Source organism: Sardina pilchardus, chromosome 13, assembly GCF_963854185.1.
Source record: "Sardina pilchardus chromosome 13, fSarPil1.1, whole genome shotgun sequence".
NCBI classification, from domain to species: Eukaryota; Metazoa; Chordata; class Actinopteri; order Clupeiformes; family Clupeidae; genus Sardina; species Sardina pilchardus.
The window spans coordinates 23,289,718-23,304,173 of NC_085006.1; the positions used below are offsets into that span (position 1 = coordinate 23,289,718).

Genomic DNA, 14,456 nt, shown 5'->3' on the forward strand with positions numbered 1-14,456 from the left:
ACACAAAGCTCTGTGTGGATGCACACATACCCTCCACCTTTACCTCCACCCGGCCACCACGCTTCAAAGGCACCGACTGTAGTGTAGTGAGAAAATAAAAGGTGTGTGTGTAATATTATGTATACATGAAGTGGTGCTTTTGCGGCCCATCTCAAGTCCATATCAGACGTGCAGGCCTACGTCACTCCCAATTCACTCCCCGTTCTTTTGAGCACGCCTGTTATTTCCTTGCTCCACCCCTGCACTCCCCCCTCCTCCCCACCTCCCTGCTCCCCTCTCCTCTGTTTAAAAGGGGGTGGAGGGGGGGTGGAGGGAGGAGGAAAAAAGCAAAAAGAAAACTGGCTTTAATGTGGCCCTGGAGAGCGGGGGGGAAAGGCCAGCCAAGCCGTTCTCTCAGCCTGTGGAAAGGTGGAAAGTTGAGGCGCGAGACAAGCGCTCCATTCTGTCTGCCCCCCCCTCTCCTCGTCCCTTTTCCCCTCTCTTCCTCCTCTGGGTCGGCCAGCTCTAATTTGCCTCGCTGGTCGCTTGAATGGAGCAGGCCCTGGCTTGCCACAAGAGAATCCCTTTATGATGGATGAGGTTGCCATAGTAATCTCACTTCTTTGTGAAGGTGGGGGGCGGTGTGTGTGTGTGTGTGACTGTGTGTGACTGTGACGTGAGGGTAGGGCTTTAGTGAAGTGAGCCTTCCATAGAAAGTGTTTCCTCTCTACTCTTTCTTTTTCTCTCTCTCTGTTTCTCTTTCTCTGTTTCTCTTTCTCTCTTTCGTCTTCTCCCAGTCTTCCCCCTCTTCTCGCAGGTTTAGGGTTCATTTTGACTGTAGAACTATAACTTCATTAATCTTGTTCAAATCGGTATGTATGTGAGAGAGGGAGGGAGGGAGAGTTGAGTGAGTGAATGAAAGAGTGAGTGAGAGGGGGAAGGGGTTACAACAGGGGCTGTGAGAAGGAGGAGGGGAGAAACAGAGCGAGGGAAAGAGAAAGAGGGAGGGAGAGAGAGAGGACTCTTTTACTGGCATTTACTTTACTGGCATTTACAGGAGATTTCATTAGACTGGGCTCGGTCTCTCTTCCCTGTCTAGCTCTGTTCGCTGCTGCCAGATGTTACTGGCGCCTTCCGCCGCACTGTAAGACTGCCTGTGTGTGTGTGTGTGTGTGTGTGTGTGTTTGTCCGTGCACGCGCTGAGAGAGCAACACCGCGGCAGTTTCCAGCAACAGAGAGCGAGGGGAAAGTGCTAATAGGTAGCGGTGTCAAAATCTCCATCTGGACGGCTGCTTTCTTGTCTCTAACTCTGCCACACACACACACACACACACACACACACACACACAGAGAAAGAGAACGAGAACGAGAACGAGAGAGAGAGAGAGAGAGGAAGAGGGAGAGGGAGAGGGAGAGGGAGAGGGAGAGAACACGGCGCGCTTGAGTGAGCTCTCCACAGGATCTGCAAGACCATTCGTCTCCACACCGATCCGCACGCTTGGGTGATCGTCGTAACGCTCCTGTCCGTCCGTCCGTCCGTCCAGGGGGGAAGTGGGCAGCGTTTGCTCCACCTCCTGAAAACAATCGTCAGGGACTTCCTCCATCCATGCCTGCGCTGTGAGATAGGACCTGCCTTCCCCTCCACCCGCATCCACCCACCGGTGGTGATAACGGCAGCCGTTCACACGCGTGTTTGCTGTAGAGGACCACACCAGCTGCGTGCATCCGTCTCCATCTTTGGGGGGCTCGTCACCCTGACTGGACGTTACGCACCGGTGATTCGCCCGCATGCTTGCTGCTTTGGCTGTCAGCGTCACTGAGCGTGTGCGTGACTGAGTGTGTGTGCGTGTGTGGCTGAGTGAGCGTGTGTGAGATTGCCCACAAGTGTGTGTGTGTGTGTGTGAACAGCGACCTGATGGCTTGCTTGTGGCTCGGAGCGCTGGCGTCGTAGCACAGTGTGTGGTGTTGCTCGGACGCTGCCACCGAGCATCATGGGATGCGTGTTCTCTCTGCCGGAGGAGCGCAGGGCTGCTGCGGAAAGGTCAGTGGCTCTCCTCACAGACACGCACGCGTGCGTGCGCGCACACACACACACACACACACACACACACCCATGGACACGCACATACACACACACACACACACACACACACACACACACACACACACACACACGCACACAACACACTTCGTTATACGTGTGGCCCTGGTTCCTTCGTCTGTGTCTGTGTCTATCTGACTGGCCTTTGGAACGCCAATCCTGCTGACGCTTCACTACTGTGGGGAAAACGCCTGCAGAACGTGTTGTCATTGGGAGCAGGGAAGGTGGAAACATGCACTGTGCTGTCTGTTTATTTTACTTTGAGTTAATTCTTTTAGCATTTGTTTTTCTTCCTTTCTTTTAAAACTGAAAGAGGATATCTTCGTTTCGTAACATTGTAGCCTGAATTACATGTTGTGGGAACTCGCTAGCATGGAACTCATTTGTGGTTAATGTGTCCTGTTCTGTTCTGTTACGAGAGGCACAGTGTGCTCCTGTTTGCTGGAAGGAAGTCAGCTGGGTTTGTGTGTACATAGAGATTGAATATAGAGATATGCATAGCCTATTTGGGTATTGCCTCATGAAAGGTATTGTCATGCAAGTGGACTTAGTTTGGATAGTAAAATCACCCTCTTGGTCCCTAGGTTACATCAATGGTGTTCACACTGAGTTTTCTTGTTCACTGTAGTATTGTAAAGCTGTAGTTGTGGTATTTCTCACTGGTGTGCTATTCCCAGCTGTATATTTGGGAATATACACATAAACACTGATCTCAGCGAAACTGTAGTTGTGGTATTCCCAATATTGATCCCAGTGAAATTGTAGTTTTTATGCACTCACACTGTTCCTGAATGCTGGAAAAAAAAGGGGGGGGGGGGGGGGTGGCGGGTGGCGCCCTCTCGTCCAGACGCACCAATCAGCAGGGCTGGGACACGTACAGGCTGCTTACATTCCTCAGACCCCCATTTCAGACGGTACCCACGACCCTCCGCCTGAAAAAAAACCGAACTGGTTCCGTTTATTGTGCAACAGTTGGCCAATGTCCCAGAGCATTTAGCAGAGTAGGGAGAGGAAAGGGAAATTCTCTCTCTCCCTCTCTCTCTCTCTCTCCTCTCTCTCTCTCCTCTCTCTCTCTCTCTCTCTCTCTCTCTCTCTCTCTCTCTCTCTCTCTCTCTCTCTCTCTCTCTCTCTCTTCTCTCTTCCCTCCTCCCTCCCTCTCTCTCTCTCTCTTCCTCTCCTCTCCTCTCCTCTCTTCGTTAGCTGCCATGCAGTTGGATAACTGTTGTTTTGCAGCTGTGCCTATAAATGGATGGATTCCCATACTACAGCCCATGAAGGAACCCTCTCAATGCAAAGACATGTCAACAATGTCAACAAGATGTGTTGTGCAGCGACTGAAATTGGCACCAGCGAAATGTTTTGTTAAATGGTAACATAAAAATGGCTGATGGATTTTAGACACCAAATGATGATTTGCTGTTGAGAGGTTGCTGAATTTGTCTGTCAGTGCTATTTTCAGTGATATTTTAGTCATTTTTAAGAAATGAGTTTCCAACACTGGCGGTATAACGGCCTACTGACTGAGTCATAGCTGAGTCACACGCAAGTGGGACCCTCAAATGGAGCGCAGTGTTGAGGACAAGGCAGTGTGGGCTAACACCGGGAGAAGTGGGCCGTGAGAGTGGAGAGGATAGGACAAGTTGTGCTTCTTTGGGCATCAATCAAAGTCTGATTTTAGCCTGCGTGTGTTTGTGTGTGTCTTTTATTGAGTGTGTGTGTGTGTGTGTGCGTGTGCGCTTTCACTGTTGTAGGCAGTGGACAGCAGGTTAAAGGCTGAACATGTCCATACACGGTCACTGGGTCAGAGTCTGATTTTAGCCTGTGTGTGTTTGTGTGTGTAGTTTATTGAGTATGTGTGTGTGTGTGTGTGTGTGTGTGTGTGTGTGTGTGTGTGTGTGTGTGTGTGTGTGTGTGTGTGGGTCAGAGAGCTGTACTAAGCTGCACTAAGAGAGGACTGGAGCCCGGAGAGGAGACCAGGGCAGGATACGTGTGCTTTTGCCCTACAGTGAGTCAGCACCGCGCATGTGTGTGTGTGTGTTATTGAAGAGCTACTTAAGAGCCCTTGTTGTCCTGCATGGTGTGTGTGGGTGTTGAAGGGCTGTAAATGTTTTTGCAAGATAGTTGTTATTGGAGCCCTGTTGCATCAGCATGGCTATGGTAATATGCAAGCAGTAGCAACGCACAATATGACCCCATAGTACACCACTATTGATACAGAATACTTAATACTATTAGCATACTCACAGAAGCATTCCATAGTATGAGTCTGTAGCATTATCAAATATACTGTAGTAGCATCCCACAGCATGAGTCTATAGCAATATACCTGGGGTTTGATTTGAGTGCAGAATGAGGTGATGAAAGAGACAGGTGTGTGGAGTAGTACAGTAGGTCAGCACCTGTTGATGTGATGTGTGGCTGAAAGCTTCAGCCTAGCGTGCTTCAGCCTAGCGTGGCGTGTGTGTGTGTGCGTTTGTGTGTGTTGCTGTAATGCATCCAGCGGCACCTTGGTTTCCCCTGCGGGTTGTGTCTTTTTTTTTGGGGGGGGGGCCTTGAGTCGAGATGCCTCCCACTAAGCTCCTGTAATCTCGTAAATGAAGTGGAACTGAGGCTGCCAGCGTGCCCCCATCCCCCCCCCCCCCCCCCCCCCCCCCCCCCTCCCTTGTGTTGCTGTTGCGCTGCCTTGTTCACGGTGATTGGACTGAGCACGGCCAGTAGAGAGAGGAGACGCTGGTGCTGTTCTGGTTTTGGTCCGGCGCCCCTGATCTGGCCCAGACCCGGCTGTAGGCTGATGAGTGATGGCATGTGTGTATGTGTTCCTTCCCTCTCCAGAGCCCCCAGCACCAGGGAAACCAGCTTCATCGAGAAGATGAAGAAAACCGTAAGTTGCCACTCTAGTAGCTTTTGCATTCCATTGCAGTGAACTGGCAGGTAGACCCAGCCGATTCTGTTTAACAATGTTAATATTAACAATTGCTGTTAAATTATGATTTTCTAGAATGGAGCCTTTTGTGCTCTGTGAGAGGTCTCCCTCTAATGTGAGAGCTTTTGGGCAAACCCATGACAGAGCTGTTCAGATTTTGCCCTTTATTCGGTTCAGATGTGTGTGTAGCTCTGCCAAGTTCATGTCAGGACTTGAAGGGCTTTTTACTGGAGCTCTGACACACGCATACAGACGCACACACACACACAGACACACACACATACACAGACATTTGTTTTGAAGGGTGAACTGCGGTGCATGTGCGTATCTGATGCCATCTTTGCCATCTCTGCCATCTCTCTCTGCCAGGGCCGAAACATTGTGGTGTTCTACGGCTCCCAGACGGGCACGGCCGAGGAGTTTTCCAACCGGCTGTCCAAGGATGCCCAGCGTTACGGCATGAAGGGCATGGCTGCGGACCCTGAGGAGTACGACTTGGTAATCACGAAACCTCTCCTCCTCCTCCTCCTCCTTCTCCTCCTCCTCCTCCTCCCCCTCCTCGTCATCATCATCATGAGACCTCTTCTCATAGGGCCTCCAGTCATATCACAATGTCACAGTACAGCAGCCATGACAGAAATGACCTTATGGTTGATAAGGGCTTTATATCAGGGCACTTATATTCATAAAGTGTGCCTAAAGTGTTTGTTTTGTGTTTTTAGTTTTACCTGTTGTTTTCTTTTTCTTTTTATCCCTTTCCAATCGGTGATAAAAAATTGTTGTGTGTATGCGTGTACGCTGTACGGCTTTACATCTGCAAGTGTTTGAGTGTTTGTGTGTGGGCCTCGGCTGTGTAATGTTTACAGTCTTGGGGCGCCTTGGCTCTGTGCTGCATTCCTGCATTAGCTGCTGCATAGTGTCAGTAAGTGTAAGTATGTAAGTGTGTGTGTGTGTTTGTGTGTGTCTGCAGTCAGAGCTGGCGCGTTTGTCGGAGATCGACAACTCTCTGGCCATCTTCTGCGTGGCCACCTACGGCGAGGGCGACCCCACGGACAATGCCCAGGACTTCTACGACTGGCTTCAGGAGGGTGACGCCGACCTCGATGGACTCAACTTCGCCGTGAGTTCTACTTCCTGTTCCCTCCAACACCATTTCCTCTTTTTCTTTTTTCTCCCCCCAGTCCCACCATGACTCGCTAGTCTTTGTCAGCGAAGTGAGAGTGATCAGTGCAATGAGTTGTTTTGTTTGATGACATGTGACTCATGCTGAGTCATGTTCTTGGGATAAGAGGATGTTACCACAGGGGCAAGTAAGGCCATGCCCAAGCATCTCATGTCTTCTTATGGGTGCAATTCACAGACTCCGCTAGTATGTTGGGATATTTGAGTAATCTCAGCAAATTTGGCACATAAGGGAACCCTGAATTCAGCCATTCACCATCTGTGCTTTGTGAAGACATTACTAAAAAGGGCAGCTCTAAAATTAAAAAAAAAAAAAAACACAAGCACGTCATAGCTGCAGTATATAGGCAATAAAGGGACCCCTTGAGTAGTGCTGTCAGACGACTGACCCACATCACGATCAGCAACTGTGGCCAGCCATTGTTATGGTTTGATGTGAACCGATTCATTGACTCACATCAGTTTCCACAGAATGGAGAAGTCGAGTCATGTTCTCGTGACAAAGGATGTTGATTTTGAGACTGGATACGAAACTCCACTCTTGCTTAAGTCTCGCTGACAAGTTTTGGGGGGGATTTCAGTGACACAGCAGTTTTGACAGACTGGTGAATGTGGACCAGTGAGTGACTCAGCAGTTACTTAGAGGTCACTTGACCCCAGCACTCGTCTACTCACTCAATTACTCCAGTCCAAGCACACATGACTGAAACAGAAATATTTTCCCCAGAGGCCTTATCTCCTTTGCTATGGTCAATTACTGCAGTGACCCTTGACCCCTGTGGAGGGATTATGGTCTGCATAGTTTTCCCACACACTACTGTGATGGGGAGATTAGGCGAAGCCTGTGGGTTGGCTGTGTGATTTAGGCTATAGATTCCACTCTCTTCATTGGAAGCAATTTGAGTCTGTGTTTTACATTTGCATTTTGAGCTCCGGTTCTGTTAAGACTTGATCAACGACAGTCAGGCCCCAGGTATGCCTTCAGAGGGTACACACAAATAGATCCATAGCATAAGTCCAGATATGAGTGCTTATGTATATGACGGGGGACCTTTCTCTATGGTCTTTCCTGTGAATTATTTTGCATCAAAAAGCATCGGCTGCATTTTAAAGGGATATTCCGCCATTTTTGGAAATACGCTCATTTTCCACCTCCCCTCGAGCAAAACAATCGATATTTACCTTGTTCCCGTTCATCCAGCCATTCTGTGAGTCTGGCGATACAACTTTTAGCTTCAGCCTAGCATAGATCATTGAATCGGATTAGACCATTAGCTTCTCACCTGCTAGCTTCATGTTTAAAAGTGACTAATATTTCTGGTAATTTTCCCATTTAAAACGTGTGTCCTCTCAAGTTAGAAAGTGCAATAAGACCAACTGAAAATGAACCCTGCCGTTTTTCTAGGCTGATTTGACATGGAACTACATTCTCATCTGGCGTAATAATCAAGGCAACTTGCAGCTACTGGCACTACTACTGCTTGATGTCTATGGGGACTATTTTCAGATGCTGCGTACGATATCACTGCGCCTATGGTAAATTTGCAAGTTGCCTTGATTATTACGCCAGATGAGAGTGTAGTTCCATGTCAAATCAGCCTAGAAAAACGCCAGGTTTCATTTTCAGTTGGTCTTATTGCACTTTCTAACTTGAGAGGAGACACGTTTTAAATGGGGAAAATTATCAGAAATCTAGTCACTTTTAAACATGAAGCTAGCAGGCGAGAAGCTAATGGTCTAATCCGATTCAGTGATCTATGCTAGGCTGAAGCTAAAAGTTGTATCGCCAGACTCACAGAATGGCTGGATGAACGGGAACAAGGTAAATATCGATTGTTTTGCTCAAGGGAAGGGGGAAAATGAGCGTATTTCCACAAATGGCGGAATATCCCTTTAAGAAACTAGAGAAACCCGCTGAGAAACCCAACGAGTGCTTCTTTTACCAGTGTAATATTTTGCATTTCTTATCCAAACAACTCAAACATGGCACTGCGCTTACTTGTGCCTGTAGCAAGACCCTGCCAAGTTTGAAATCGAACGGACAAACGGTCACACAGACAGACAGGCGTTCCTGTCATTTATAGATAGATAGCCTGCTGTGCTGACTTGAATGTACATTGCCTTGTTTGGATGGAAGCATCTCTTTTAGGAGCAGCCTAATATGAATTAGAAACTGAATGCCAGAATTGTGTGTGTGTGTGTGTGTGTGTGTGTGTGTGTGTGTGTGTGTGTAGGTGTTTGCGTTGGGAAATAAAACCTACGAGCACTACAATGCCATGGGCAAATACGTGGACAAGAGACTGGAAGAGCTGGGAGGCAAGAGAGTGTTTGACCTCGGCATGGGAGACGACGACGGCAAGTGAGTATGACGAGGGTATGCTATGCACCAATCAGAAAAGAGGAGCGGCGTAGCCTAGCACTCGCTAAAGACCTGGAGGAAGTCAAAGATGGGGCTTGTTTTGTAACACTGACTTTGATGATGCACATCCTGGATTTAATTATTTGTGTGTTTATGGAGCCCGGGATAGATGAGTTATAGTCCTTTTTACTCTGTAAAGACTTGTTGCAAAGCGCTCCAACAGACACGTGCAAACCCTAGTTATCTACCAGGAGAGTCGTTTATTTCTCCTCTGTTGGCAGTGAGTCAGCGGCGGCTCGCTTTATCCGAGAGCCAAGCCTCCGGTGGCGGTGTTTGAATAGAAGCCCGGGCATTCATTTGCACATCTTTCCATTCGTTAGGATCGTCTCTAAATGACAAACATGTGCCTCTCTGCACCCCTATTTCTACTGTGTTGAGTGTAAGCCCTGTGAATGATGATTTGTGTGTGTGTGCGTGTGTGCTCGTGTGTGTGTGTGTGCCTGCTCAGCCTGGAGGAGGACTTCGTTTCGTGGAGGGAGCAGTTCTGGCCTGCCATGTGTGAGCACTTTGGTGTGGAGGCCACTGGCGAAGAGTCCAGGTTAGTGGTCCAACCCCCCCCCCCCCCCACACACACACACACACACACACACACACACACACACACACACACATCTTTCCTGTCCCTTCTGCCCTTCAGTCAGGGTTTTATCTGCCCCTGCATGCATCAAACTGCGAGCAGTCTCAAGGCTAGTGGCTAGTCCCTCCCTCTGATGAGAATGGCCTTTTTCTCTCTGTACCTACTCTGTACTATCTGTACCTACAGTACTCTGTCTCTGTCTGTTTGGTGGACAAACAGACACACACACACACACAGTCATTCAGTATTTTTTGGAGTTTATAGTATACATTGTTCGGGGCAGAAGAGCAGCCCTAATTAGTCGTCATGAGAGAACGGAGCTGTGTGTGTGACTGAATAGTGAGTGAGAGGACAAGCATTACGGTACAAATCACTGAGGCTATGAGAGCTAGGGACTATGTCTGTTTGGACAGCCATAAGACTGAGATAGCTGGGGACTCTGTCCTGTTAGACAAAGACGAGACAGCCTGTATGGCCCTGAGATTTATGATAAAGCTGGGCACTGTGTCCTTTGGAGAGCCCTGAGACTGAGAGCTGGGGACTGTATCCGTTTGGACAGCCCTGAGACTGAGAGAGCTGAGGACTGTATCCGTTTGGACAGCCCTGAGACTGAGAGAGCTGGGGACTGTATCCGTTTGGACAGCCCTGAGACTGAGAGAGCTGGAGACTGTATCCGTTTGGACAGCCCTGAGACTGAGAGAGCTGGGGACTGTATCCGTTTGGACAGCCCTGAGACTGAGAGAGCTGGGGACTGTATTCGTTTGGAGAGCCCTGAGACTGAGAGCTGGGGACTGTCACTGGTATGGAGTCCTGGTGCCTTGTAGCGGCTTTGCTTCTGATCTCTGTTCCCCGTCTGCTTTGAAATCGCCTGCATTAGCATGGCCTGCTAGCCGCCCAATGCTTCATCTTCATCAAAGCAGACCGGGGAGCTCTGTGATGTTCACATCTGCACATCCTCCCTTTCTTTCTCTCTCTCTTTCACTTTCTCGCTCTCCCTCCCTCACTCTCTCACTCCCATTCACACACTTGTGAGTTTTCACAAGGATTTTTTTTCTAATTACAGCCTATTTCAAATGCAAACATTATACAAGCCAATATCATGAAGGCTACACCATGGTGATGGAAGATTGATAATGTCATTTGGATATCTAGGATGGGTTGTTGATAATTGATAATGTCCAAATTCTACCCATTTGTAGTGTATTCCAACTTGAAAAGCAGTCATGTTGGACACTAAATTATCGTCATTTTATGCTATCAAAACAAACACACCATGTAGCATTTGCTAATATGTGACCCTGTAAAGCGGAACCAGTCGTTTCGGTAAAATTTTCTAAACTAAGTTATTGTGCTCACGTGAACGGTCATAAACTAAGCTTTGCAACGATATGTATATCGAGGGTATTACACAAACTATCGCTAAGATAACCGCATCCAAAGTTGTCATGGTTCTCCTGTCATGATATGCCAGAAGAGGAGAAATCACCATTTTAAGCCGCGCGTGCACAACGGGAATGACGGCAAATGTGTTGAATCTTCGCCAGGTTTAACAGTCAAAACGTATGTTTTGCCGTGAAATGCGTTCACGATATGAAACTGTAGACTGTATACAGTTGAATTATGCGAAAACGTGAAATTCAACATTTTAACCCGGAAGTTTGTTATTGTTGATTTTCTCAAAATAACGTTGTGTGCAAAACGACTGATTTCGCTTTGAATGGTCACATATGAGCTGAAGGTTAATTATGTTTGTGTCTGTCAAAAGGCCTTGAACACCTGTCCCGTCTTGAAGGTTTATTATGTGTGACACAGACACACACACAGACACACACACAGACACACACACAGACACACACACACACAGACACACACACACACAGACACACACACACACACACACACACACACACACACACACACACACACACACACACAGACACACACAGACAGACACACAAACCTTTCACCCTATTTCCTCAACCTATGAGCCAAACGAACACGTGCACACACACCTTGTTGACCTGCCCTCTGTCCCTGATGTATCATTTGCCAATATGAGCTGAAGGTTGATGGGTACTTTTGACAGACACAGACCTTGTTGTGTCATGGCTAATGATGTAAGAACACACACACACACACACACACACACACACACACACACACACTGTGCTGATCCCCTCTGTCTGTCCCCTCTCCCTGCTGCAGCATCCGTCAGTACGAGCTGAAGTTGCATGATGACCTCAACATGAACAAGGTGTACACCGGAGAGCTGGGCCGACTCAAGAGCTTCGAGAGCCAGAAACCGTGAGTTCACAGCCAATCACGGCTTCACAAAGCTCCTCCACACATCACTAACATGTGCATCTGCGTGTCAGCAAGGATGGCTTATTTTTATCAAAGCCATAAAAGGTCATGACTTTAATTCCATGTTTATTTTTTATCAGAACCATAAAAGCTCATGACTTTAATTCCATGTTTATTTTTATCAGAACCATAAAAGCTCATGACCTTTATTTACACATTTGCAATTACGTTTGTTCTGACTCATAGTATTAAATTAGCGTGATGACTTTGCCAAGTTATTAAACTACCCGGGTGTTTAGTTTAGTTGTTGTTGGCAGACTTGAGTCACTCCTTTGCTTGTTCCCAGTTGCCCATCAATGCAATTATGGTCCCTGTAAATCTCATTTATTTGGAGGTGTATTCACAAATATCATCTAAATCTAAGGTGTACATCGAAAATGTACTTTCAATTACAGTAGAGTTGCGTCACCAGTTCAGTTTAGTTTATTTGTCTTATTTGACTGCATCCTTGGCTGACCTGAAGAGATTCGTAGCAGTTATGGCAGGGTCAGACTGTACGATTTTTTTGTTGCTCAAGATTGTCGTTTACGATCTACCATGTCACACTATACAATTTTAGAACCATGGAAACCTCTCCGCGTCTTGGTCGGGAGAGTGGCCACATACACCGAAAGCATCGGTCGTGTCATACGACTCCCGTCAAATTTCTGACAAGCCTGTCTTTTTGCCGGGCTGTTTTAGAACGTCATGAACGACAAATCGCAAGTTGTGAAGCATGTCACATTATAAGATTCACTCCGTGTTCGATGTCGTGCCCGACCATTTGAAATCGGATACGACGCTATAAACTTGTCGGTCACGACAAATTCGGGCCAAAATTGGGCTGATCTCGTGTAATCTGACCAGGCCATTAGAGGAGATGAACAGTAGTACTATCGCCCCTTGTAGTTAGTAGTAGTGCTGTTGTTGGTGCAGACCCAGTACACCCACTTCCTCAAAGCCCAAGTGTACTCTGACTGAAACCAGCCTCTGGGTTTCCTGCAGTTCATCACGCTGATGGATCGTTGATGACGCGAGTGAGACTCTTAACTAATAGAGGTGCTTGCTTGACTTTGGCTTCCTCTGGGCGTCTGACGTGGGTTCTGACACAGTACTTTAGTTAGCGCAGTGTAGGAAGGCACGCACATCTATATAACTACGACAGGTGCTGGATATGGGGACAAACGTAGTCAAAAGAAAAACTAGCCGCACACTGTCTTATATGCTCCCGGTTTAATGGCAGGTCGTGCCATTAAATGTCATACGTGACGAAGACCTGAGTGGTCGAAACGTTGTACTCATTAAACTGGGAGCATATAAAACAGTGTGCAGATTTTCTTTTGGCTACGTTAGTTAGTGCGGCATTATATCCCAGAGATGGGAAGCGGAGTTTGCTCTGCTGACCTCACCCTCTGTTCAGCGGAACAGTATCACTTGGTAGACTTGGTGCGATGAGTCATAATGGGTTAATTCAGTGTTCCCTGCCAGAGATTAGATTAGATTAGATTCAACTTTACTGTCATTGTGCAAAATACAAGTGCAAAGACAACGAGATGCAGTTTGTGTCTAACCAGAAGTGCAAAAAAGCAGAACAGCACAGTGTCATATATACAACGTATAGACCGTTGGTGCATAGACAGGAAGTTTTGTTGGTCCTTACGCAAGGATGGCTTAAAACCCTGGGTGCCCTCGATGGAGGGGAGTGAGGAACAGGTGATGCGTCGGGCAGTTTTCACCACCCTCTGTAGTGCCTTCCGCTCGGAGACAGAGAGAGAAGTTTAGGAAGAAATATACACTAATATCCCTCACAATTATGCTAATGTCCAGCACATGGAAACATGCCTGTGTGGGTGATTGGCCATTCTGACTCTACCATTTCCCTCGCAGGCCCTTTGACTCTAAAAACCCCTTCCTGGCGCCAGTGACGGTGAACCGTAAACTCAACAAAGGGGGCGACCGGCACCTCATGCACCTGGAGCTGGACATCTCCGGATCCAAGATCAGGTAACGCTCAAATAGAGTTGCGACTAACATTACGGTGTTCGGATGGGTGAACCTCAGCATAAGATACCATTACAGGTGTTTGGATATGTGAGCCTGGTCTTTAAGCGCATTTTTGAGTGAATGCAGAACTTACTTACAGTAATTTCCTGTGTATTACCCGCATCTTGTGTAAGCCGCTGGACAGTTTTTTTATGCAAGTTAAAAGAAACAAAACCATATTAACTGCCCTATGTATTATCCTCATAGCTGAAGAAAATTTGCAATATCAATGTGTAAGGTGCGGCTAATTGTAGGAAATGACTGTTTGTGTGTTACATCATTCAGCCACACACACACACAGTGCTTTCTTCAGAGTAGTGTGTCATCACTGCCAGCTCTGTAGAAAGCATTCAAACATCAGTCAATGACATGAATCACTGGAAAGGCTAATCTGAAAGTGCATATTAATATAGTAGAGATTGTTTGTGGATGATGTCATTGATGTGTTTCTTGCTTTGTGACGCTGACCAGTGGCAAGTATTAGATAAGGTGCTAATTGGTGGTCAGGTCAGGCTTACACCAGTGTTTGAAATCTCTGGAGCTGCTGAGCACTTACAGTATCTGAGTTGTTAGTCAGACACTGTAACTCGACTGTGCTGGGTTTTCAGCATGTCATCAGTCTTGGCAGAGTGCCTATCGTGCTCTACTGTTGCACTCCTGAATGACATTCCTCACTTGATTCTAAAGGCCGGGGGAGGAAGGCGTCAGTGATTGTTATCAAATTATGAATGTGACTGAAAGGCTCATATTTCTCTCTACCTCTACCTCTCTCTCTCTCCCTCTCTCCCTCTCCCTCTCTCTCTACCTCTCTCTCTACCTCTCACTTTTTCTAGGTATGAGTCAGGGAGATCACGTGGCTGTTTATCCCATCAATGACACAACTATCGTG

At 47.3% G+C, this 14,456-nt stretch overlaps 1 protein-coding gene across 1 annotated transcript in view; it reads left to right on the forward strand.

Moving 5' to 3' along the window:
• The window catches only part of porb (P450 (cytochrome) oxidoreductase b), a gene marked incomplete in the record, with an annotated part of 27,823 nt that overhangs the window by 7,223 nt on the left and 6,144 nt on the right, over positions 1 to 14,456 (forward strand). Inside the window, 8 exon segments of the mRNA XM_062553390.1 lie at positions 4,913 to 4,961; positions 5,373 to 5,501; positions 5,974 to 6,123; positions 8,420 to 8,544; positions 9,053 to 9,142; positions 11,387 to 11,485; positions 13,412 to 13,528; positions 14,401 to 14,412. Coding sequence (XP_062409374.1) covers positions 4,913 to 4,961; positions 5,373 to 5,501; positions 5,974 to 6,123; positions 8,420 to 8,544; positions 9,053 to 9,142; positions 11,387 to 11,485; positions 13,412 to 13,528; positions 14,401 to 14,412 — 771 coding nt within the window.